This window comes from Podarcis gaigeae (genome assembly GCF_964106915.1).
Source record: "Podarcis gaigeae genome assembly, chromosome: 13".
In the NCBI taxonomy this organism is placed as follows: domain Eukaryota; kingdom Metazoa; phylum Chordata; class Lepidosauria; order Squamata; family Lacertidae; genus Podarcis; species Podarcis gaigeae.
In genome coordinates this window covers 19,464,550-19,489,040 of record NC_139689.1, presented here as the reverse complement: position 1 = coordinate 19,489,040, position 24,491 = coordinate 19,464,550, and the positions used below count along the sequence as shown (strand labels likewise).

General features: G+C 44.0%; 1 protein-coding gene and 1 long non-coding RNA gene across 5 annotated transcripts in view; one reads left to right on the top strand and one right to left on the bottom strand.

Annotated features, from left to right (window-relative positions):
* Positions 1-14,103, bottom strand: part of LOC310829427 — a 76,401-nt gene extending 62,298 nt beyond the window's left edge. For 2 of the 3 annotated variants that reach the window (XR_014557260.1, XR_014557261.1), the window contains exons 1-2: positions 13,635-14,103; positions 5,812-6,008 (exon numbers count right to left, since the gene is read on the bottom strand). This is a non-coding gene — a long non-coding RNA (uncharacterized lncRNA). Of the gene's footprint in view, positions 1-4,330; positions 4,568-5,811; positions 6,009-13,634 lie in introns of those variants that run through there. The other variant, XR_014557262.1, reaches the window with a different exon arrangement.
* Positions 1-23,732, top strand: part of CACNG6 (calcium voltage-gated channel auxiliary subunit gamma 6) — a 39,047-nt gene extending 15,315 nt beyond the window's left edge. The window contains exons 2-5 of one of the 2 annotated variants that reach the window (XR_014557259.1): positions 12,267-12,341; positions 14,110-14,247; positions 17,410-19,365; positions 19,622-23,732. Coding sequence is in view for 1 of the 2 variants with exons in the window: in XM_083707830.1 (XP_083563956.1) it covers positions 12,267-12,341; positions 14,110-14,247; positions 17,410-17,648 (452 nt within the window). In the remaining variant the exon portion in view is untranslated. Of the gene's footprint in view, positions 1-12,266; positions 12,342-14,109; positions 14,248-17,409 lie in introns of both variants that reach the window. The other variant, XM_083707830.1, reaches the window with a different exon arrangement.
* The last annotated feature ends 759 nt before the right edge of the window (positions 23,733-24,491 follow it).

Below are 24,491 nucleotides of genomic sequence, written 5' to 3'. Positions count from 1 at the left end.
GCAGCCCATGCAGATTCTTCCTTGTCCTGAGTCTACTGGTAGTGGGAACAAGTCTACTCCAATTGCCAAGAGATTATTTGAGGAGGAAGTAGGCACTGCCAGCAGCAGCATTGTAGGGGCATCAACTGTGGTTGATCCAGTCCACTGTTGGACATCAAGATCTCTGAGGAGATGTGTCTGCTGTCCTTAGCTGCCTGAACATAGGAGCTTGAGAAGTGGCAGGACTGAGCGCTATGCTGACTGTATAGTCCTTAAAAATACTGTATATGTTATTTTTTGAAAAAGACATAATTTAAAGGTGGCTAGCACACACACAAAAAAAACCCCCTGGATCCAGGACCTGCTATTTGGTTCAGCTAATCACCCCTGGAAGGCCTACCATGTCTCCAAGTTGCATGCACTTACATGAAACAACAAGAAGGTTATGGCCATTTTACCTTTAAAGTACTTACAGTATTTTAATTTGGCAGGGGGAATCATCTTTAACATGGCTAGCACAAAAAACCTGGATTTACCTGTCTGAAATTTGGTATGGTTAATCCCCTCTGTGGAACACCCTCCCACCAGATGCCAAGGAAATAAACAACTATCTGACTTTTAGAAGACATCTGAAGGCAGCCCTGTTCAGGGAAATTTTTAATGTTTGATTGTGTTTTTAATATTCTGTTGGAAGCCACTGGGGAGGCCCAGCCAGATGGGTGGGGTATAAGTAATAAATTATTATTATTATTATTATTATTATTATTATTATTATTATTATTATTCTACCATGTCACCAACTTTCATGCAAACAAACACAAAAATATGGCTGTGTTTGTTTCCCAATACAAGTTAATGGGAGATCTGAAGGGTCATATTTCTGAATTCAGATTTGGGGTTCGAATCACATCAGATATGCATTGATCTGAACTGAATTGGGCCCAAACCAAAGGGTGGGGATGCTTGCACATCCAACCACCAACCATTTATTTATAAATCAAGTTTCCTAATTTGGCAGAGACTTCTAAACTCTTTCAACTGAACAGACATATACCTGCTGAAAGGAGCACATGCACACAGGGTTATTGGCCGTAAGGCTTGCATGCCCCTCTGCACAGTTTTGACCCTTGCCTGTTTAGGCAAATGTCTGAAGACGACTACAGTGTATGAATGCAAAGATGCCCAATGTTGGGGCTTTCCCTGAAAATGACACACAGATTATAATCCTGTCTTTCCGATATGAAAATGAGCCATCAACCTGCAGCTCAAAAACTAGTCCAGTGATACAGTCTCAATACAGAGCTCCAGAGACTGATCAGATTGTACCAACTCCGGTTCAAAAAAAAAAAAGGCTGGCGGGGGGCGGGGAAGGTTTAAAGCAGGCATGTCCAAAGCCCATTTCGGGGGCCTTATCCGGCCCACCGGTCGATCTAATCCAGTCCCTGTGGCAGTATATGTCCTGGGGTAAAATTGTAAAGGGGAAAAAAAGCTCAGCAGCGTTGGTCAGCCCTTGCGCATGTTCACTTCAAATCTGGCCCTCTTTGAAAAAAGTTTGGGCACTCCTGGTTTAAAGAAAACCTTGGAAATGAAAGAGTGCCAGTTAATCCGGACACATTCCCAGTTTAGAAACGAGGCACCAGTTTTTCACAGCAGGAGGGTAATGACTTAGCCAAGCGGCCATGGCAGGGAAACAGACTCTCTCCATCAAACGGAAACTAGACGCCTGTCTAAAAGAGACAGAAGATGGAAGGGCTTGATTTGGATGTCCCTCTTGGCTTTAATCACAGCTTTTCTCATACACTTTGGTTCTGCATCCAGTTGTCTGCACAAGCTTAGCACAATGATATAGACAGGCTAGACAACTGCCTAGGAAGACATAAATCAAAGGCACCACCTGGTGCAGACTGTACTCTGTTCCCAGTTTGTGGGAGAAAACTCCTGCCCACCCCCCACCCCAGAAACAAAAATTCTTGAGCCCTTATTATGCTCAGGAGAGAGAGAGAAAGGACAGATAGTTAATTAGACAGATAGAAAGACTTCAACACTGTGATATCTCTTTTTCTAGAAATTAAACTTAGGAGAGATACATTTCTACATGCTGGGACTCAAGACTATCTAAAAAGAAACACCATATTACTGTATATGGATTCGTGGTGAGAGAAATGCACACTGTGCCTCCTCAGGGGAAACCTTAACCATTTCTTACTTCAAATGTTCTGGAGCTCAAAAAACTGCACTAAAAACCAATGCAGCTCGAGTGAATAGCTGTCTGAATAGCACATTTATATTTCTGTCTGCTCTGTTTTTATTTTGCTGATTTTTTTCCTAATGATTTTTGAGCCATCTGTTTTCTTTCCATTAACCTTTTCTTTGTTTCTGTTTGAATATTTATGGGTACTTCCAAATGCGTGTTTGCTGTGGGATCAGTGCTCCTCATGAATGTATTTTATTTATTATTATTATTATTATTATTATTATTATTATTGCAGAATCCACACTATGTCATGTGCACCAAAATGCCAGCCTATATTCCCCACCCCACCAAACTTCAATTTAATCTGGATCTTCCCTTTCTGGGGAAAATCTGATAAATTACACACACTTGATCTTAGCCAAAAGGCCGAGAAGCAAATGTGTTGAGCAATAGATTTTCCAACGGTAAAACCTCTGTTTTATGCGCATGTGACAACAAATCAATAGAATCCCTTTATCATATCTTGTTTAATTGTCCTTTACATATTGTTCCCCGATGAAGGATTATGAGTTCAATCGTTTTGGAAACTGTTGCTAAACCACCTGAATTACATCTAGCCTATCTACTCCAGGACATTGACTCTTATAGAACATTAAGGTTGCCAGATTCCTGATTTCAGTTCTTTCATATAAAAGACTTCATGGAATGCTGCATGACTATGAAAAATCCAGTAAACTCTATGCATGGAAATTTGTGCACGGTATCGTGTATATTTATCATGCTAGCATTCTTGTATGTTTTTTGCCTAATATACACATTTTAAAGAAACCTTTCCTGATATAATTATTTTTTGTGTACACTTTCCTTTACATTTTTTTTTTTTTTGCATTTTGCAAATTTCAAAGGATAGCTGTGTTTCGGTTTTCCTATGAATGCAGAAAGTGTGAATTAGAGAGATTCAAAGGGAAAATGTGAGCGAGATGAATTTCTCCACCATCCCTAAACATGAGGACTGCTTCCAGGCTGAATGAGTTAGCTATTGGCCTCCTCCTGTGACTTGACCCAGTTGCTTGAGTAATCTAACACCATTTGGTTTGCCAGCCTCTTTCTACATCAGCTTTCTCTCTTTGGCACACTGGAATCACCAGGGCTGCACTGGTTAATCTGTAGGGACCAGCAGGCAGGCAATTCTTTGCTATGGAAGAGGGCAATAAGGATGATTGTTGTTGGTGCCGTGACTTCGTCTTTCCTTCGAGCGGCAAGTCTCTTCATGCGTGGCGTGAAAGCACGAAGGAAAATGTGTGAGTGATGTGTATCCCCAGTGCCTCATGCCAGGAGGAGCTTGAACGAACTCCCCATAGATTCACAAGCTGTTCCTGTAGTACAGGGATGGGTAACTTTTCCAGCTGTTGCTGCACTACAACTCTCATCATCTCTGACCACTGGCTATGCTGGCCGGGGCTGATGGGAGGGGATCCAACAGCATCTGGAGGACCACAGGTTCCTATAGTCCAAGAATATGCTTCTCAGCATAGGGAATGTATGAACATCCTCCCATATAAACCAGTAATGCTACTAGATTAACCAATGGTCCATCTAACTGAGCAGCAGCACTAGGGTCTAGTCTGACTGGCAGTAGCTCTTTGGGGTCTGAAGCAAGAGATTTTTCCTCATCTGCTTCCCAATATCCTTTCTCACCCAGCACTGCCAGGGATAAAATGTGGGATGCTCTGTCACTGATCTATAGTCACTTCTCATATGAGAAACCCAAAGCATGTTAGGAAGACATACGACTGAAGCACACGCCTCATACTCTGCTTTCATGTTATGTATTTTCTTATCCTAAGGTGTAATGCCAGCAGCAAAATACAAAATGAGCTAAAGAACCGACTCCTTTCCCCATTGTGTAGGTTCTAATGAAGACCATGGTTATGGCCTACAGCAGCCATTGAAAACAGAGCTTGCTAAAGATGAAGGGCGAGGTGGTAGAGTTGAAAGGATATAGGAAGAGGAGAAACTCTACAAAATTTGAAATGTTTTTTTGAAGTCTGGAGAAAGTTCAGATAGGAAACCTGTAAGGAAGCCTACTGTCAAAGCGGAGAGAGAGCAGAAGAGGCAAAAAGTTATTATTTCCAAAGAGAAGAATTTATTGCAGAATCACTGGGGCTCCTTGTCATTGATAGAAGTTTCTGAGAGATGATTTAAACAAAGGTGAGATGACCTAGGTTCTGTCACTCCATAAATGAAATTCACATTTGGTGTCTGTGAACTCCAGTCCTAGAGCTGCAACGCTTTACTGGATTTCTGAAGCATTAGATTTGTCTGATATCCAGCTATATGAATGACCTTTGACAGCTGTGACCCTCCCATTCTCTTTTTCAAGTTGAGCGATATCTGAAGAAGAATGAGGCTTAGAATAACAAAAACCTCTCAAAAGTCTGAGGATTTTTAAAGCATGCTTCAGCATTAATTATCTAACAAGTACTTATTTGGGAAGCAGCTGGTGGCAAAGCTAATCAACATAAGGTGAGTAAATTAGCGGCAAGGGCCAAAATCGGATATATAATAAACATAGCAGCCGCAGGGCATCAATTAAAAGCAGCAATACAAACATAAAAGGTTATTTTAAAAACTCAGGGAAATAGAACTTCATTTATTTATTATTTTCATATTCTGCCTTTATTCCAATAAGCTCAAGGCAGCATACACAGTTGTCTTTCACATATAAATTTTATCATCACAATATTGTTAGGTAGGTTAGGCTAAGACAACTACTGGCCCAAGGTCACTAGTGAGGTTATAGCGGGTGAGGTTCGGGGTGAGCCTCAGTTTCCCCCATTCTAGTCTGACACTCTTAACTACAACATCACGAATCTTTGTTTTGTTTTTTGTTTTGTTTTTAATTGGGCTAACAGCAGCAGCAAAAATACACATCAGGCTGGCACAATAAAAATAAAGGGCTGAGCACATGTAGAATAAAACAAAACCCATTACTGTCATAGGCAGGATCATAGCTGTCAACTTTTCCCTTTTCTTGCAATGAATCCCATTTGGAATAAGGGAATTTCCCTTTTAAAAAGGGAAAAGTTGACAGCTACGGGCAGGATTAATCTTAAAGACATAATATCACGTATTTTTGAATCAACCCTAATCTACTGACAAGCGGAGAGAGGTGACTCCAGCTTTTATTTTTACTTCTGCCTATTCGAAACTGCATTCCAGGACCAATTCACACATGCATAGCTATCACTTGTTTGCTGCACACTTAATGTGTAAAAGTCTTTCTAGAATGGTATGGTCTGGAGGCACATGATGCTGTCACCTTGCTGAAGCTAAGCAGGTCTGGGTCTAGTCTGTGCTTGGATGAGAGACTGCCTGGGAACCACATGTATGCTGTACTGTGTTGTGTTCGGTGAAAGTGGAATAGAAATGTAACAAAAAACATTGATCATAGAATAACTGAGAGCTGAGAAATTCAGCAACGTCTATTTATATGTGACCCAACAAAGTCCCCACAAGAATAGGCGATGCAACCCCAAACCTGAGTATTGTACTCAAAGTAGGGTCACTAAACACACATTTAATATGCTATTAAAGATCCATAAGAAAACATGCACTTGAAGCAAAATTAAACTTACCAAGTCAGTGGAAAAACTGAAGTATTCAAAGCAATAATGTCCAAGCGAAGCAGGTTCAAATTCCAGTTAGAAGTCAAATCTCTCCAGTAAAAACTGCTCCACATTATTTTGACTCTGGCCTTCACCATCACCTGTATGAGATTTCACTTCATTGTGTTTGAGATGTAATCGTGAAGGATCATTCATGTCTTCTTCAGCTGCAGACAAAAAGGTACAGTTCACATGTTTTGAATACTGGAACTTAGCATCTAAAGCAGTGTTTCCCAACCTTTGGTCTCCAGCTGTTTTTGGACTACAATTCCCATCATCCCTGACCACTGGTCTTGCTAGCTAGGGATGATGGGAGTTGTAGTCCAAAAACAGCTGGAGACCAAAGGTTGGGAAACACTGATCGAAAGCACATGAACAAATAATACGGGGCACAAACAAAAACCTTCAAAGTCCTAAGGGCAGGCTGTCAATAAGACTTCCAAATAAAGAGAGTTGTTCATTTGCATAGAATAAATACCCATGGGGGGGTGGCAGGCTCTTACGCTGACCAAAACATAATCATTAAAATATCTGTACATTCTTACAAATATGCATAGGTTGGGAGCCTGTGGCCACATGCCTGCTATCCATGTGCATTTATCCTAAACAAATGAATGCCTGAAAAGGGCTGAATAAGATAGGCTAAAACATTCAGCGAGGGTGCAAAGCCGTGCCTAGGGGTGTGGTGGAGTGTGAGGAGACTCCCAAGGACCAGACAGAGAAGCTGGGGGGGGGGCTGCATTTGTCCCCACCAGGCTCCAGGTTCCTGAAGCAGCACGAGGTGACAGGCAGCAACAGGTTTGCAGCTGCTATTTTAATTCCTCACAATCCCACTACCACCAAGCACCACTCTGGGGCATTGTGGGAAATTTAAATGGTGGGTACCCAGACTAACCACCTGCCAAGCCTGTTTTACTCCACAGTCCCCCTTAGACCACGAATAGGCACAGGAAGCTGCCTTAGGTTGTATTGATTGGGCAAGGTGATGCGCGACCTGCCTCAGGTGGAAGAATCTGAGGCATCTTTAAAGATATCTTTTTTTCTGTTCAGTAGTATATGCATGCTATTAACAAAACCAAAGTCCAACATATTTTTAACGAGAGTGTTTATTAATTATAATTATTACCATAATGGGGATGGGTGACTGAGGGTAAGAAATCAGCATGAGGCTTCTGTGGCAACTCCAGACGATTGATTCTGACCTCAGAAAAATGCCCTGCACTAAGGCTGCTTTCTTGTTTCCTTTTTAATTTTCAAAATTGGTAAAACTCTTCTGTCCCCATAAAGCAAACAGGAGGAGTTACAAGGTTAAAAAAGGATCATAAGGAGTATATGAACAAGGAGTCAGCTAGTAAGAAGGCACCATTGTGTGTCGCAACTGCTACACCTGTGAGGTGTAATGATTTTGAGTGTTAGATTTACCGTACATTCAAAGCAGTGGTTCCCAAACTGTAGTCATGAACCACCAGTGTTCCAAGAGGCTCATTCAGGTGGTCTGTGGTGTGTCTGTGGGTTTGTGGCTGGATATGGGAGACGGCACATCCATCACATTAAATATTCATATTGATTTTCAGTTGTATATTTATTGCTTCTTTCATTTCTTATATTGTATTACAATTTGAATTATATGGAACTGCAATTGGCAGAAAAAATAATAATTAAGTGGTTCTCCCCACCCCGGGCCCTCAGCAATTTTCAAGTGGCTCATGGGAGGAGGTTAAATTTGGCAACCACGGATCTAGAGAGACCTGGGTTCAAGCCCAGTCCTTAGCCACAAAGCTTATTCAGTGACGCTGAAAACAGTCTCTTTAAAGCAAATTTGCGTTTTCTGCGGATTGCCATTTTTCAGTAAATAGGAGGTTTTCGCAGGGAAAACACTGGAGCGAAACAAAGCGTGGTTGCTCACCGAGCTTTAAAGTGTGGGCCATGGTGTAAAAAAACGTGGAGGAAATTTAAGTGCAGATGGACCCTGAGCCCCAACCTGCTTCCTGGGTTTGTTGTGAGGATGAAAGGGACACACAGACACATTTGCACACCTGGCTCTTGGCCCTGAGTTTATTCAAGGAAGGATGGGATTAAAAATACATCAAGCAAATCAATCATGGATTAGCAAATTGGACACCAGGCCTCACTGGAATAGGGTGTAGCTTGAAAGTGAAATCAAGGGAGTTGCAGCAACCGTTTTTGGTTGCTGTGGGAAGGAACTGGGGATTGGTGTGACATAATGGGAAGGCTGAGAGCCAGGGCCCCTATATTCAGCTGTCTCCCACGGTTGGGTCCAGGAGCGATTGGTTTCTTTCTTAGCCTGACAGGGTTGAGTGACTGTGCTGTAACTCAATCATCGGCTTGGGCTGGTGGGCCACAGCTTGGAGCGCAGCCCGGAAAACAGGGATTGGAGCCAATTACTTGGCTAATACTCCTGGCTTATCTCCCTGTAACCAGAGCCATCCCTGCGTTTTGCTGAGCTAGGCCCGACTCTGAGTAACTAACCACTAGAAGACATGTCTGGAAAGTGTACACATGGCAATCATATGCAAGTTTGCTGGTGTGTAATAGGTTTTGTTTTTTAAAGTCATCGATGGAGTTGTCTTGGGCAAAGCACTATATTTCAGCAGTCTACCTCAGCATTGCTCTCGGCTCACTGACAAAGCTTTACAAACAAAATTGGTATCTGAGGAAAGGAAGTGGGGCTAATATCCCCCCCCCTTTCGCACCGCCATCCGTATGCTCAAACTGTGTGAGCCAGTTTATATAATCTGTTATGTACTGAAGTTCTCACCCTGGGCCAGCAGGGGGATACTGTAGATAGTTTTCACTCAGGTCCGCATATGCAAATAAAGGATTGAAAGTGACGTTCAGTGATTGAATAGTTACAGAAAGTGGTTACTGTTGCATTGTAGTGGAGCTCTATATAAGCAGACTGGCTGAACCCTTCAGTTCAGTTCTGTTCTGGCCTGCGAATAAACAAGAGCTGTTTGAAGAATCGCTGTATCGTCTGTTATGTTCACCCACAACTTAACATAATCAACAAATCAAATTGTAAACTCTTTCCAGGGCTGTTCGATGTCAGGGTGCAAATTTCTGTTGGGAGAGAGACGGGGAAATGCGTCCCTGTTAATTCTCCTCTGCCTTTCAGCAGCTTTTGATATCATCAACCATGGTATCCTTCTGGAGCAGCTGTCTGAGTTATGAGTGTGTGGCGCTGCTTTGCAGTGGATTCGATCCTACTTTGATGGTCATTTCCAGAGGGTGGTATACAAATGTACCCTTTTCTCCAATCTATTTATTTGGTGGTAATGGTGGCTCCAGCGGAGGCAGAAAGCGAAGGAAGATGGGTTTCCCCTTCTTCCTCTGCTGCCTGGTGTTCTGCTATGCAAATAGCTGCTGGGAAATTTATTTTCCCAAGGACAACTCTAGTGCTTGAAACTCAGCAACCAATTCAGATTGATTGCCATCACTAATCTCCATTCTTCCTTTGCCCTTATATAATTTTAATATAATACGGTGTGTGCCTTGAACTCTCCCCAGTTCTAGAGGACAGTTAGATAAGACATCACTGCTTTTCAGGGTGAGATAACTCACCATTTAATAATTAGAACTGACATCAGAAAATGAATTTTGGGCCAGAGTGCAATTCTGAACCAAATTCAATTTAGTCTAGTTAGCCTGGGAGCGGAGGTGAGGAGAGATCTGAGAGTATGCTGTATTCTCTAATTCAGCATTGTTTTTGTACATTCCAAATAATTTTTCCTGGACCAAGCATATGCTCAGAGATGCCGTTCTTTCATTTTTTCATAGTCTATGTTGTCCAGGACCAGCACCACATTTGAGGGAGCCCTTGGCAAATTGCCCTCTTTTGGGGCTCCTTCTACATTGATAGAACCCCAGTGGTGTGCTTAGCTGGTGGTGACAGTGGCAGGCAGTCATTTTAATTTCTCAGAGTGCCCCAAAGCAACACTGCATTGAGATTGCTCTGAGAATATAAAATGGCCGCCTGCCACTGCCAGGCGCAAGGCAACTAGGGGAGGCACTTGTACCAGTAGTGGGCCTTGTCAGAACACTATGGGCCACATCCTCCTCTACACACTTGTTAAACATATCAGGGCCCTGTCACACTATTAATGTATTGCGTATACATCTCGCAATTACATGTGATGTTGTGCTGGACCATAACCTTCCTCTCTCTCCCTGCCTTCCTTTGAATATAACCCTACTGGTCAAAAACCTAGAGGCAGCTGTTATTGGGGAGAACCAGGGAGCCAGTAGACTTAACATTGAGCATTTTTGTGAGCACAATTATAATTCCTGTAAATGTCTCACACATGCATGCATGCACATTCTCTCTCACTCAACCACATGGTGCACTTGTTCCCCATACCCTGGGGCTACCTGGAATTTGTCCAGCTGCAAAGGCTGCAGTAATTGCTAGCTCTTCTCTCTCTGGGGACACAATTAAATCCACTCCACCAGGCAATGTAAAATCTTGGAAAGGACAATCCCTGAGGCCTGAGAGGCAAGGAATCTTTCTTTGCCCCCAAAACCTCTGCTCCGGTTGCCATGTTCTAGAAATTGTCTCCTTCCTGAGCAAAGTGTGTGTACATAACGTTGGCTAATTACCATAACTCCCGAGTTTCTCAACAATATCCCTATATGACGCTTAAAATCTATATCCACCAGCAAATATGGTGGGAATTTGGAAAATCTAGGCATCTATCCGTTTCTAAGTTATCACAGAACTGTGCAGCATTTTAAGAAATCATGATGTGCTCTCTGCTTTTTGCTTTGAAAGGCTTCTCCAGATGACCTGTTCATCCTGTTTTTCTTGCACAAATCTTATTATGCCTGTTCTATCTTGAGCATTCATTCTGACTTGTTTGCAGCAAGGTTATAGAATCACAGAACTGTAGAGTTGGAAGGGACCATGAGGCACATCTAGTCCAACCCCCTGCAATGCAGGAATTTTCTGCCTAACGTGGGGCTCGAAATCACAAGCCTGAAATCAAGATGCTCATCATGCTCTACCAATGGAGCTATCCCAGAGCCAATGTTGTATGTTGCAAAATTAGCAGATGCACTGCATATATTAGCCTGTATAGTCTATAATAACCTCCCAACAGTTCGACTCCACCCCCAAAGGCACACTCTTCCACTGTCTCCCCACACAGGCAGATGCCAACTAGTCTATAATGTATACAACTGTAGGAAAAAGGGACTGTCGCAACATTTGTGGTTAAACAAACTGAGCTATTTTCCGCTCACATATTATATTTTAGTGATGAGCTCCACATGTATGTATATAATAATAATAATTTACGTGGTATGCTGGCCTATCAATTTATTGTCACATGGATTTTACTCCTTACGTCTTCAGCAGCCCCTAGTTTCGAGCAGGTTTCACTGCAAGTTTGCCTATTTTATAACAATTCCTTGAGGCATCCAAGCAAAAAATTTATGTAACTCCCCTGTCAATGCAGAATTTGTTGACAGGGGCCGAAGAGCCTGCGCAGCCGAGGTGAGCTGTAATAGTCACTCAAAACAACTCCCTCTACGAGCATCTTATGGTGAACTGTCACCGGATCTGCCACCAGCCGGCAGAGAGCAGCTCCCAGGTGTCAAGATATAAGACTCGAGCCTTTCTGATGCTCGGTTACAAGTGTCAACACAGTGTTATAATATGCCAACGAAACAAAAAGTTGAAAGAGGTACTCATCGTACCAGTTAAGGATTAGAAGCAGTAATTATTTGGGGTTTACTTATAAAGCCTGTGACCCACTTGCAAAGGCTGGGGAACTCTGCTCTAGGAGAACGGACCCACAGTGCATTTTGCTCTTGTGTTAAGCAGGATAGAGAGAAAGCAGGCATATATATTTGCATTTTAACTGAAGCATCCTAGCTAGCGGCATCTTAGAGCAGTGAATTTGCATTCTTGTGTTCTCCACTACCTATGTCGCTCCAGACTGGACCACACCAGATTTTACTATGCGCTTGCAGCTTTTTGCAATTCCATTTACTGTAATTTATGTAACATCAGTTTTTATGCTTCCCCCTTGTAAATTAGGGTGTATCTGATACAGGGATAATTGACAAATTGGGTAAAACTGGGCTCCAAAGTGCTCCACTCAGGGTCACATACTATTTGTTTCTGTGTTTTGGGGTGGGTGGATCAATTGACACTTTCTGCTACTCCCCTTCCCATAACCACTGCTTTCTTGGTGCATTCACTTCTTTTCTATTTCTTTCGATCCATCAGATTTGCACAAAACCAGAAAACTATATCACCAGCAAAGCACATTTAAAAAAAATTCTACACCATATATATCTGGCACAAAGTGTGTGATGAGAATTTACAATAGCTTCCACTTTTTTTTCCCTCCTTCGCCTTCTGCTCTTATTTTTTCAATGTCCTTTTCCTGCCTTCCTTTCAGAAGCCAACTGTTCCTATTTCAAATTCTTCACTACCGGGGAGAATGCTCACATCTTCCAGAGGACTACTAAAAAAGGTGAGTCCATCAGCCCATCGAAAACAGGGAGCCTTGTTGGCCCGTTGTGCAAAATCCCAGCAGGAACAAATTAAAAACGCCCGTGTTTATTACGTTATTATCCCACCATTCTGCCCAAGAGCTCAGAGTGGTTTACAAACTTAAATAAACTATCAATAAAACACAATTAAAACGATATATGACATGACCCTTTCTGTCACTTCTAAACAGGATTCTTCAATGCTGGGGCAGCCAGTACTCTTAAAGGAATCCTAGATGAGATAACAACAACAACAACAACAGCTTTATTTGAGCAGTTAACAAACAATATTTAAAGAGGCAAAGGGTCGGGGGGGGGGGGGCTCTGCTACACATAGGCATTTGTATCGCCTCACCATCCAGGGTACTTTCCTCCAAGCAGGTGCCACCTGGCTGGGGGAAAAGCAACATGAGAGACGGATTTGGAATTACCGTATTTTTCCGTGTATAAGACCAGGTTTCTCCACCTAAAAAATAATCTCAAAAATTAGCGGGTGTCTTATATTCTGGGCCATCTCCCCCCATTTTCTTAAATCTGAGTCCCCCAAAATAGGGGGTGTCTTATACATGGGGGCGTCTTATAGACGGAAAAATATGGTAACTGAATTGCCCGCCATTTTATGCTCATCTGTTTTACAGACTTTGGGTGTGAGGGGTAGGATAAGTAAATAATAAAAGGGACAGGGCAAAGGAACGCTTCGGCTCACACAAAGACATGACCCTCCGCACCTCTTTAGTCTTTTCTACCACACACAAACCCTACACAACACATGTACAGGGAAGGCCCACTCTTGAAGAGCAAGAGTCTCTGCCATCACACACAGTGCATTGTGCAGGCTTTTGAGTTTCACAGAGCTCCTCCCTCAGGCAGGCCGTTCTACAGACTGAAACTTGAGGAGAAAACGGGGGTTAGTGCTGGGACTGCCACCTGATTAAGGAAATTGCGGTCAGTGACCCACGTGTTTTCGTGAATGAATCCACCATTTGGAAACGCATACATTTTTGTTTTTATTAAAAGCAAGAGCTCTGAAGCAACAGGCGCCCTTCCTTTTATTTTTGCACCACAGTTAGAAGAGTGGGAGGAAACCAGGAGGGATTTTGTCCAGCACCTGCAGTTTTATACAAGTCCTTGAAGGCAAAATAACTTTTAGAAAATTAAAAAGATCTGCCCATGTTTTTGGTTGATTAGTCAATCCATCACTCCTGCCCTAGTTTAGCAGGCATGGAGTGGCGTGCTGCTGTCTAAAGCTTTTAAAAACTGTTAAGAATCTTAACCTTAAGCAGGCTATTTAGGTTAAGGCCCGTGCCTTTTTCAGAGGATCTCAGATTACACAGGCATGCTGGGACAGACAAGCTGTGGCGGGCGGCTCTCCCTTCGAAAACATAAAATAACCTGCAGTTAGCTGAATCTCTCTCTGGCATTCCTCTCTGTCTGCAGCCCCAGGTCCCTTCAGGCTGGTTTACCAAGCCGCTCTCCAGCTGCCCTGTCCCATCTCCTACAATTCCATTCTTATCGGGCCTCACTCAACACCACACCTCAGCCATGGCAGTTTATCACATAGCACATGATTGTGTGGCTGTGTGTCCCTGTAATGCCACAGAGGCTGAGCATTCCCTTCTGTGCCACACACACACACACACACACACACAGGAAGCAGGTCAAGTGGGTAATTGTGAATCCATCACACTCTGCGTCTACAAATGTCTGCTTTATCTCCCTCCTGCTGGCTTGGTTGGCATCGCTGTGTAGAACTGAACATCACGGCGGCCATTGTGTCCCTCGTCAGCATCACCCTAATGGCCATGGGGTCCCTCTGCATCACGGTGGCTCTGAGCAAAGGGGTTGAATTTCTCCTGAAACCAGCATCTTGCTTCTTTATCATATCAGGTAAGGCAGCCCACCCTGCAAAACCTCCTTCCCTTGTTCAGGCCTGCTGCCCCAGCCACTGCGTTCCTGAAAAACAAATGTCATTTCCAGGCAACCTCTTTATTGGGCATTTGTCCTAGTTTGCTTAGGGGACGCGGGTGGCGCTGTGGGTTAAACCACAGAGCCTAGGACTTGCTGATCAGAAGGTCGGCTGTTCAAATCCCCGCGACGGGGTGAGCTCCCATTGTTCAGTCCCTGCTCCTGCCAACCTAGCAGTTCGAAAGCACGTCAAAGTGCAAGTAGATAAATAGGTACAGCTCTGGCGGGAAGGTAAACGGCATTTCCGTGCGCTGCTCTGGTTCGCCAGAAGTGGCTTAGTCATGCTGGCCACATGACCCGGAAGCTGTCTGGGGACAAACGCCGGCTCCCTCAGCCTATAGAGTGAGATGAGCGCGCAACCCCAGAGTCGGTCACGACTAGACCTAATGGTCAGGTGTCCCTTTACCCTTTATCTAGTTTGCTTGCACAAAATTAGCAGAGAGGTTACACAACCTTTTTTAAGTTGTTGATGCCCATCTCATTTTACTCTGTGACATTTTTTAATCTATTTTATTCTCTTTCACTCTGTTGCATTTTTTATGTGCTTCCTATTTTGTTTGCTGGGCACTGGGCATCGGACGCAACAATAAAGATAGGGTATTTTTTCAGCAGGGAGGTTGCACAATGCTGTCTGGTTTGGATCGTTCTTTTTTGTTCGTGCAGAGGTCTGCATTGAGCAATGGTTACCCCACACTTTACTTTACCGTCGCTTTCCTTACCACCAAAAGTAAAGGGGGAGAAGACAGAAGCAGGTTTGTTGCAAAAGAACTTCAAGACTACTTTAATTGTGAAAACCTAAGCTTACTAAGCAGGATGGCTATGCTCTCCCACAATGGTTGAAGGCAGTGATGCATCAGAATACTAGTTGCTAGAAGCCATGGCAGGTTGCAAGGAAAATGCTCCTGTACTCAGGCCTGCTTGTGGGTTTCCTCCAGGCACTTGCTTGGCCACTGTGAAAACAGGATGCTGGATTAGATGGGCCAAGCACCCAGAGCATAGCTGTCAACTTTTCCCTTTTCTTGCAAGGAATCCTATTCGGAGTAAGGGAATTTCCCTTTAAAAAAGGGAAACATTGACAGCTATGACCCAGAGTTAAGTGAGCCACTGGTGACAGTTAAAAGAAAACACAACACAATGTACCAGGGGCGCCGACTTATAAAAAATATTGGGGGGGCCCATACCGGGGTCCTGCCCCGGGAAGTTTTCTAAATTTTAGATGAAAATTAGTGAGTTTTAAAGTTTTTTTAAAAGTATTTTAGAGTCATATGATCAACATTAGAACCCCGAAAACTCGACTCTCTATAACTCCACACTCCGGGAAACTCGACAAGCCTGAAACACTTTTTGGCTTTGAAAAAAGAAACAAAACATAAACACGCACGGTATTTTCGTAAAAAGCTAATTTAATTTACAGTAACAATTATGCTTATAGACTATTACAGAGCAGTGAATATATAGCTCTGAAAAGACTGAAATGATATTTAAATAAATCCTAAACTATCATTAAAAGAATAAAACATAAAATATTGCTGTCGCACAGTAATAGCACTTTGATTAATAAGTGAAATAGCTAATTTAAGCTTACTTTGAATAAGTCTGAGGGTTCATTAAATAAAAATAATATCTCAAAGTTAATGCTTTAATACAGTTAATAAAGTTAATACAGTATACCTAATACTGTATGTAAATACTGTAATACTGTATGTAAATAACGAGCTTTAATTGGGTCTTACACCCTAAAAATATTTAAGTATTTGAAAATAACTAATACAGTACTATAGTAATATAGAAATACAGTACTAAACTAGTACTAATATTTCGAAACTGAAAATTTAACATTCTGTATGTATTTAATTCTCTATTTTATAAAGATTTTTAATATCTGACAGTGAGTTTGGAATAGCCCAATGCAAAAATCCTGAGGATCCATGTGGATCCGTGCTTTGTAACCACGTTTTTGCACCACTGTGACCCTAGGCAACAGTGGGTGCGTGATTTTTTTGGTGCAAGATGTAGCCATGGACATGCTATGTGATCTGATGGTGAATTTGGGGTGACCCAGTGCAAAGATCCTGTGGATCCATGCTTTGTAACCACGTTTTTGCACCATTGCAGCCCCAGGCAACAGTGGGTGCGTGATTTTTTTGGTACAGACTGTAGCCATGGACATGTAATGTGATCTGATGGTGAATTTGGAGTGACCCAATGCAAAAATCCTGAGGATCCATGTGGATCCGTGCTTTGTCACCACGTTTTAAATGGGGAGGGAAGGAAAAACACAGAAGGGACAAGAAGCACAAGAGGGGTGTGCGGAGAAGCAGCTGGCTAAGAATGCAGGGGAGGAGTTTAACGGGGTGGGGGGGAGGAAAGGAAGGCAAAAGTCCCCCCCCCCCAAGCCAGCCCTCTCTCTCTCTCTCCCACCTGCGAGTCCCTAGAGCACGGAGAGGAGGAGGTGGTGGGCTGGAGCCTGCACGCAGTGTGACTAGGAAAGAATTAGAAGGAAGGACTCGATCCCTTCCTTAACCCTCTGCTTGCCAGGAGGGCAGGGCATTTCCTGCTCTTGGTTGAGTTTGAGCAAATGCAGCAACAGAAGCGGGTGGGCAGTAAGACCCAGAGGCAGAATGCAGGAAAGCAGCAGCTTCCGCCTTCCCTCCGCCCGACCGCCAGATCTTATTTTTGCCTGATTTTTGCCTATTTTTGCTCCGGCGAGTCAGCTCCAGGGACCACACATTCGCTCAATAACATGCACAGACATTTCCCCTTACTTTTTAGGAGAAAAAATCTGCATGTTATAGAGCGAAATTTACGGTAATAATTTTCTTAAATTATTGGGGGGGCAGAGCCCCCCCAAACGAATTTTTGAGGGGGCTCGGGCCCCCTCAGGCCCCATGGAGTCGGCGCCTATGCAATGTACCTTCATGTGGTCCAGTTAACTCTAAGCCAAATGTCTATCCAGGAACCTTCCCATAGTCCTTTGTTTGCGGTCTTCGTTCACAACTAGAATTTGGGGAGGACGCCAGGGATGGGGCAGGGAGGTTGAAACTCCCAGGACTGCCTTCTCACTTATTTTCTCTCCCTCTCTAGGCATTATGGTGCTCGTATGTCTGGAGGTTTTCCGGCACTCGGTTCGGTGGCTTATCACCTCTGATGAGACCATCCCACTGGAGTACGAGTATTCCTGGTCCGTGGCTTGTGCAGTGGCGGCTGGGGCTATCCTGATCTTTGGCGGAGGCTGTTTTATCCTTTTGTCCATCCCTGGCTTGCCCAAAAAGCCCTGGGAATACTGCATGAAAAGCCGCAGCAGCAGCAGCAACGCTTCCTAAAAACCGTACGGGAGAGAATCCCAAAGTCTCTCTTTCTCTTATTCTGCCAACAAACACAATCACACACACACACACACAATATCTCTCTCACACACGAACAAACATACATATACCTCCACCCACCCCTAGGGGGCAGAAAGAACCGACATTCTCCCTCCTACATGCCTGCCCTCTTTCTCCATCCTCTGGACTCTGTTTTCTCCCTTCCCTGTTTTGTGACTTGTAAATAGAACCTCTAGTGCTTGTTTTGTTTTAGATTGGCGGGGGGGGGGGTATGAGGAAAGGGCTCTGCTTGTGAATGAGGGGACAGCTGTGCTAATGAACTGAGAAATTACGAGGGGAGGGAGGATAAAGGGCTGTATTTTAAACCCGGTTTTTATAAATGGCTATTTATAGCTCAATGGAGGGGCCGTGTCTTGGACTCCTTTAAATCTACGCCATGCGGTCAAGCGTTAGATTCTCGTCTCAGTTCCCCCCTTGAGTGATGTGCCACGCTGAGCAAAAATCCCAATCCTTCCCCTGTAAAACTGAGTTTCTTCCTTTTTCTTCTTCGTACAACCTCCAAGTACAAAAATTAAAAGCACCCTGTCCCCAACTGGCCCTGTGACTCTTACATGGTGGCAAAAAACCACACACAGGATCAGCCTAGAAATCCCAAGGAATTTATGGAAAGGTACCCTGAAATACAGGGCAATTTTTAACCAGTCATTCTGGGTTAAAAATTCTGGGTCCATAATTAATTTCTGCCAGCAGCCACGAAGCTCAGTGCTTTCAAAAGTGAGGGGACTTCCAGACAAACTGCTTATTGGGCACCCATCCCTATTTGTTTGCAAGGAGATGAGGCAGTATTGGCTATTTAATGAGTATTAATTCTGATTTGTCTGTGGGAAGTTTAGGCAAAGTGGCATCAAAGCAAGTGCCATGCCGCACTTTCCTGTGCATTTCCCTGTCACTTTCCTTACTGCAAAAAAAAAAGCAGATCCTTTGGGAAAGCGGGTTTGTTGCACAAGCTCTCCCAATCAACTATAATTGTGCACCCTGAATTTGCCGGTACGCAATTAAATCCCACCAGAATATAGTGACAATCTGGAAGCCCCCCAAATGAATTTAGAGGCAACCTTCTCAAAACATGATTTTTTCCTGCCAAAAAAGTAAAATTATCCTACTCTCACCTTTTAAAAAATAGTTAACGTTTCCCAGTTCTTCCTGTTGTTAGAGGTGACGTATTAAAGAATGCATGGAAAATATTAAATGCCAAGGACTCAGTCCAGCTGGCAGCTCTTCCTCAGGTGCAGTTCTCTGCTTGTGGAGAAAAGGTGGGAGTAGAAAATGCCCACCTTAAGAGCACTGTGTGGAGAAGAGGTACTAGGGGAACACAAAGAGCAACTGGATCATATCCTGAATTCAGGGCATTTGTGCTCAACAAGACTCCCTTAAATCTTAGGTCGTTGATATAAATGTTATGGAGAATTTGGCAAACCCTATAAATAAGGGGAGTGGCATTAATATAGAAAGTAATAATAATAATTAGTAATACATACTTCTCGCAACTTGAAATTCCAGATTTGACTTTGTAAATGCACCACTTTTTGAATCTGGGCAGTTTTCTTTCAGCCCTGGCAAAGACCATGCAGAGAGCTGTTGGCAGTCTCCCTTGAAGCTGAGAGTTCAGGAAGTTCTGTACCACAATCTTATTATGGCAATACACCAGAAGCAAGTGCCTTAAACAACAACAGCTGTGCAACGGAGGCTGGCCCATCAGAGAGGGTGGGGCACTGCCTCACCTGCCTCCGTATACCCTCCGCAAACACCTGCCTGCCTTCTGCCTTACAACCGGGAGGGGCGTGGGGTGGGGGGCTCGGCCTGGCTTGGCTCTGGCTCCACCTGCTGTTGGTCTCCCTGCCTCATACCCAAGCACTCCCAGTGAACACCAGTCACCATTACAACTGTCTGCTTCCAGCTCTCAGGCACAGCTGTTAAAAACCGTCCTGCCTGGTTATAACTGGCTGTTAAAATTTTCAGCCGATTGACCTGTTGATTAAAGTTTGCAGACCTTCTTGTCTTGGGAGGCTCAGCTTTCCATACAGCTGGGGGTACACTCATGAGCCGATTTTAAAAAAAAATAAAAGGAGGAAGGGTACACCTATCAAAATATTCTTACCAAAGCAACTGCCTTTTACAAATTCTTTTAAAAGTTTAGCTCTAGTCTAGGGATGTGACCTTCCAGAAATTGATGGACTCCCATTGGAGATAGTGGGACTTCAACAGAATCTGAAGCGCCACAGGTTCTCTAGATAGGATGGGTATTACATATTGTGCGAGATGCTCTCAGTTGGACTCCTTCCACCTGGCTGACATCACTCATTCAGTCTCCCTTTACCTCTGGCCCCAATCCCCACCACCGCCCAGAAGGAAAGGGCAGATGAGTGAACAGGCAATGGCAGTGACTGCCCCTTCTCATATTTATTGCTCGGTTGCATGATCCCACTAGGCCACAGGGATAGTGTGGGTAAATGGGTGGCCAGGGAAAGGGAGAACAGCTGCACTGCAGGGCATTCTGTGGAGGAATGGGCCTTGGTAGCTGCCAGATGATGCCAAGCCTTGATGGCAGCCCTGGCTCTAGGCTGTATGCTTCCACTCTCCAGCATAAGTGTTTACTTCCTGTGTTTAAAATCAACACTGACCGATGAACAGATTGCAGTTACCTTGCAGCATAACCGACCCACCCTGAGCAAGGCTATCGATTCCCCACACAGGCACACTGTTTGCGAACTGGATATTGTGCTAATAATGCTCAGCTGGGGCAAATGTGCTTTAAAAAAGAAAGAAAAAGAACTTTCCCTCTCCTGTGATCTGAAAAGGCTCTCCATGTTCTTATAATTTCAGGATACACTGTCCAAGCCTTACCACGAACAAGCCACTGAGGCATCGTTGCCAGGCTGTCCATTCGGCTTTGCATCTAAGTGAATTTCTCCAAGAAAGATTGGGGTGGGAGTTGGAGAGAGAACTCGTTTTCCTTGGTGTACTCTGTGTGCTGAAAATTCATGTGTTGGCTTGGGTTGATGGGAAGAGACGACTGTCAAGTTGTAGCATCAGCGAGCAAGGTGACAAGCGGAACGCAGATCTAAGGGCAAAAAAGCAAGCTTTGAGAGAAGATGGGAGTGTTACACTGTCTAAAGTGGAAAGAGGTTAAGGAATAAAGGAGAGAGAGAGCGACAGGGACTGGGTCCCATGGCAGGTGGTAAAAATCCAGTATCACCTGAATCTACATCGTGGAGAATTTGTAGCTGTTAAGACTCTTGGGTTCCTTTTCAAACAAACAAACAAACAAACAAACAAACAAACAAACAAACAAACATGGTTTCTAGCCCTCAAATATACTGTATTTTAAAGGATAGATAGCATGAAAGGAAACCATCTTATCCATGGTGTTCAGGCATCCACAAACTTATGGAAGATTACTGAGATTATGGTTGAGGTGCAAACACACAGACTGCTAGGGTGTAGTGGTTAGAGCATTGGGCTGGGCTCAGGAAAACCCAGGTTCAAAGCCATGAAACTCACTTAGTAAACTTGGGACCGGTCACTATCTCTCAGTCTAACCTCCCTCATGGGGTTGCTGTAAGGATAAAATGAGGGTGAACCATGTACACTGCCTTGAACTTGGAGGAAAGGTAGAATACAAATAAATGTAGTAGATAAAATATAAAGGAATCCTCACAACTCCAACTTCCCTGAGACCTCTAAGTCTCCCCTCACTACTTATCAGTTTCTCCCCTTATTTTTGCCTTCTGCCTGAGACTTTCTTCCATCCTTATTTTCTTAGCAGGCTAAAGATACAAGACTGAGCTACATCACTCACCCAGTCAATTTATACCTAGGGCCCATTAAAGGTAATTGCTCTTTAAAGCTTTAACACAAAAAGGCAAACCATAATCATGGTTGCCCTGCTGATGAGAGACATCGCTAAGTTTGGCCTCATCCATACTTGTCCCATGCCTAGAAAGCATAGGTGTGAGCAGTTTCCTGCTTGTGCCGTGTTTTCTAGGCATGGATCCGAGCCACTTCCTCCCAAAAAACCCACTCTTTAGTGCTAAATTGGAACAAACAGCTATCCACAGAAAACCCGATTGCCGTTTGTTCCAATTCAGCGCTAAAGGGTTCAAAGGGCACTCGGGTGCAATGACGAAGGTTTGGGTGCTAGGTATGTGGAGATCTTGAGAGTTTTGGTGTTCCGAAGATGTCTGTGTCTCAGATCCTCCCCCACCCTGATTAATTACGAACAAGCAGTAATGGAGATTATGCCAATCTCACAACTGTATTGAATTTAGGATGCTCTAGCCGCTAATTCCTGATCAGAATTAACTGTACTTACGCATGGGGGGGGGGGCAAGAGGCACACTCAGATATATATCCAACATTATTACTTGCTGATCTGTGCGCACATGTGAACCAGCCCTGCTGGGTAGACCAGTTTGTATTGCCCAGAACCACTTCGGGGAGGGTGTAAAGAGTAACTTGTGGCATCCACAGAGGATCATTTCCAGTTGGCTTTGAGGGGCTTGGCCTATTTCCAGGCACACACCGTATTAAAACAGGTGGCTCTATTCAACCCGTAATCCACTTCTAACACCACGTAGCATCCTGTGGGTTTGGTAAGGGTACTCACTGGGGAACCATGCCACAAGTCAGCCTTAATACCAGGCAAACAGCAGGAGATCTCCATTTCATTACTTGCATTTATTCATGAGCAGCAGAACAGCAACTCAACCGCTCCACAGACAAGGTTAAGGTTACATTGGGTTCCTAATAAGCTATGGAGGTAACCAAACCCAAAAAGGGTGAGAAGAGTTTCTCTTAAAGAGACAGGCTGCACTGACGACCCTGCACAAACTTTTTTTTTTAAAAAAAAGCAGGCCCTTTTAAGAGTGTGCACCCTATAAAAAGTTTCCCTAGAATTATTATGCCACACACACAGGTTCCTTGAAGGGCCAACATGACCCAGGAGCAAATAAATTAATGTCAAAGTGTTCCCGTTGGTTAAAATGAGTTTCCAATGTGCTTTTGGACCTTTTGGTAATGCCTTTTGAACAGCACAGATGTGAAAGCAGAAGAAACAGCCGTTTAAAAAAAAAATCAAATTCTTAAGAATCAGAGCAAACGTATCTTCTGGTCACCACAGCATGATGTTTACATTACACAGAATTATTATTATTTCAGTTTATTATCCACCTTTCACAATAATCTTCCAGGGCAGGTCACAGCAATTAAAAAAAATACAATATTAAAATCAGTTTGGAACATGAGAAATGCCAAAAAGCAATTTAAGACAGAGATACTCCCCTGCCCTAGCTCCCCAATACAAAGAGCCATCTTCATTTTTCGCCCAGGCCTGAGGCCTGGCATCCGCTGTGGCAAGGCCAGGAGGGCTCTTTTGGGGCATTGTGAGGGAAGGTGAGGCGGCGGGGGTGGTGGCAGCAATTGCTTGCAAATGTGCCTGGCTTCTTCTGCCCAGCCGTTTCTACGCAGGGAGCCAGCGGCCCATCTTCCATTCCTCCTTGTCAGCATCTCAGCCTGGGGACAGGGCGTCCCCACTGGGGGTGGGGGCAGAGAGAGAGAGGGAGAAGGGGATGCTCTCCAGCAAGGAACACGTCTCTCCCCTCGGTTATTCTGGTCCTTCTGCCCTCAGGCTCTCCAGTTACACCCTGAGATGTAAACAGGGCGAGGGAGCTTTTTTTGGTTCTCGGCAGTGTTTTGCGCAGCAAGGGAGAGGCAGGTCAGGAAAATTCAGCCCTGCTTCCTAGCAACCTCCAGGAGCACGCCCTTTTTGTTAACCTCCAGTCCCTCTTGAGGAAAACTCTGGTGGGGCATCCATTCCGGAGGAGCAGCTTTCTTCCAGCCCTGCCCCGGGCTGCACCTGTTGAATTTCTTTATCGATCAACGTCTACGGAAGCCCCGCCAGGGTTTTGTTTGTTTTTAAGCTGCAGCTCTACCTTATGTACGTTCCTCTCATCAAACCCAGGAGTCCTGGCTCCAACCATAATCTGTTGTATGTGCACTTAAGGAATAAAATTGCCAACTCAATTGGGGGGGGGGTCCTTGAGCCCTTTTTTTTTTTTTTTTTACTTCAAGAGGAACTTGATCTGATTAAATCAGCAAGTGAAGCCTGTTTGGGGATGAGAACAAGCATTGTCATCTGCTAATATTCTGCCATCCAATCAGTTAAAGGCGCAGGAGGAAATGCTAGCTAAGAAGTTGGCAACCCTTCTAAAGAACTCAGAAGTCCTTCATTTCAGCTGCATCCATAATCTGTTATATTCCCCAACCATCTTTCACATTCATCCCCAGAGAAACCGAGGAGTTTTCCTAACTGCTGCCCTCCTCTATGGCTGGTAGCCATATTTTAGATTCAGGTAGGTAGCCGTGTTGGTCTGATGCAGTCGAAAGAAATTAAAAAATTGTCCAGTAGCACCTTAGAGACCAACTAAGTTTGTTCTGGGTATAAGATTTCGTGTGCGTGCATGCACACAAAAGCTTATACAGTGGTACCTCAGGTTAAGTACTTAATTCGTTCTGGAGGTCTGTTCTTAACCTGAAACTGTTCTTAATCTGAAGCACCACTTTAGCTAATGGGGCTTCCCGCTGCCGCTGCGTTGCTGGAGCACGATTTCTGTTCTTATCCTGAAGCGAAGTTCTTAACCTGAAGCACTAGTTCTGGGTTAGCAGAGTCTGTAACCTGAAGCGTATGTAACCTGAAGCGTATGTAACCCGAGGTACCACTGTACACCTAACAAACTTAGTTGGTCTCTAAGGTGCTACTGGACAATTTTTTAATTTATTTCA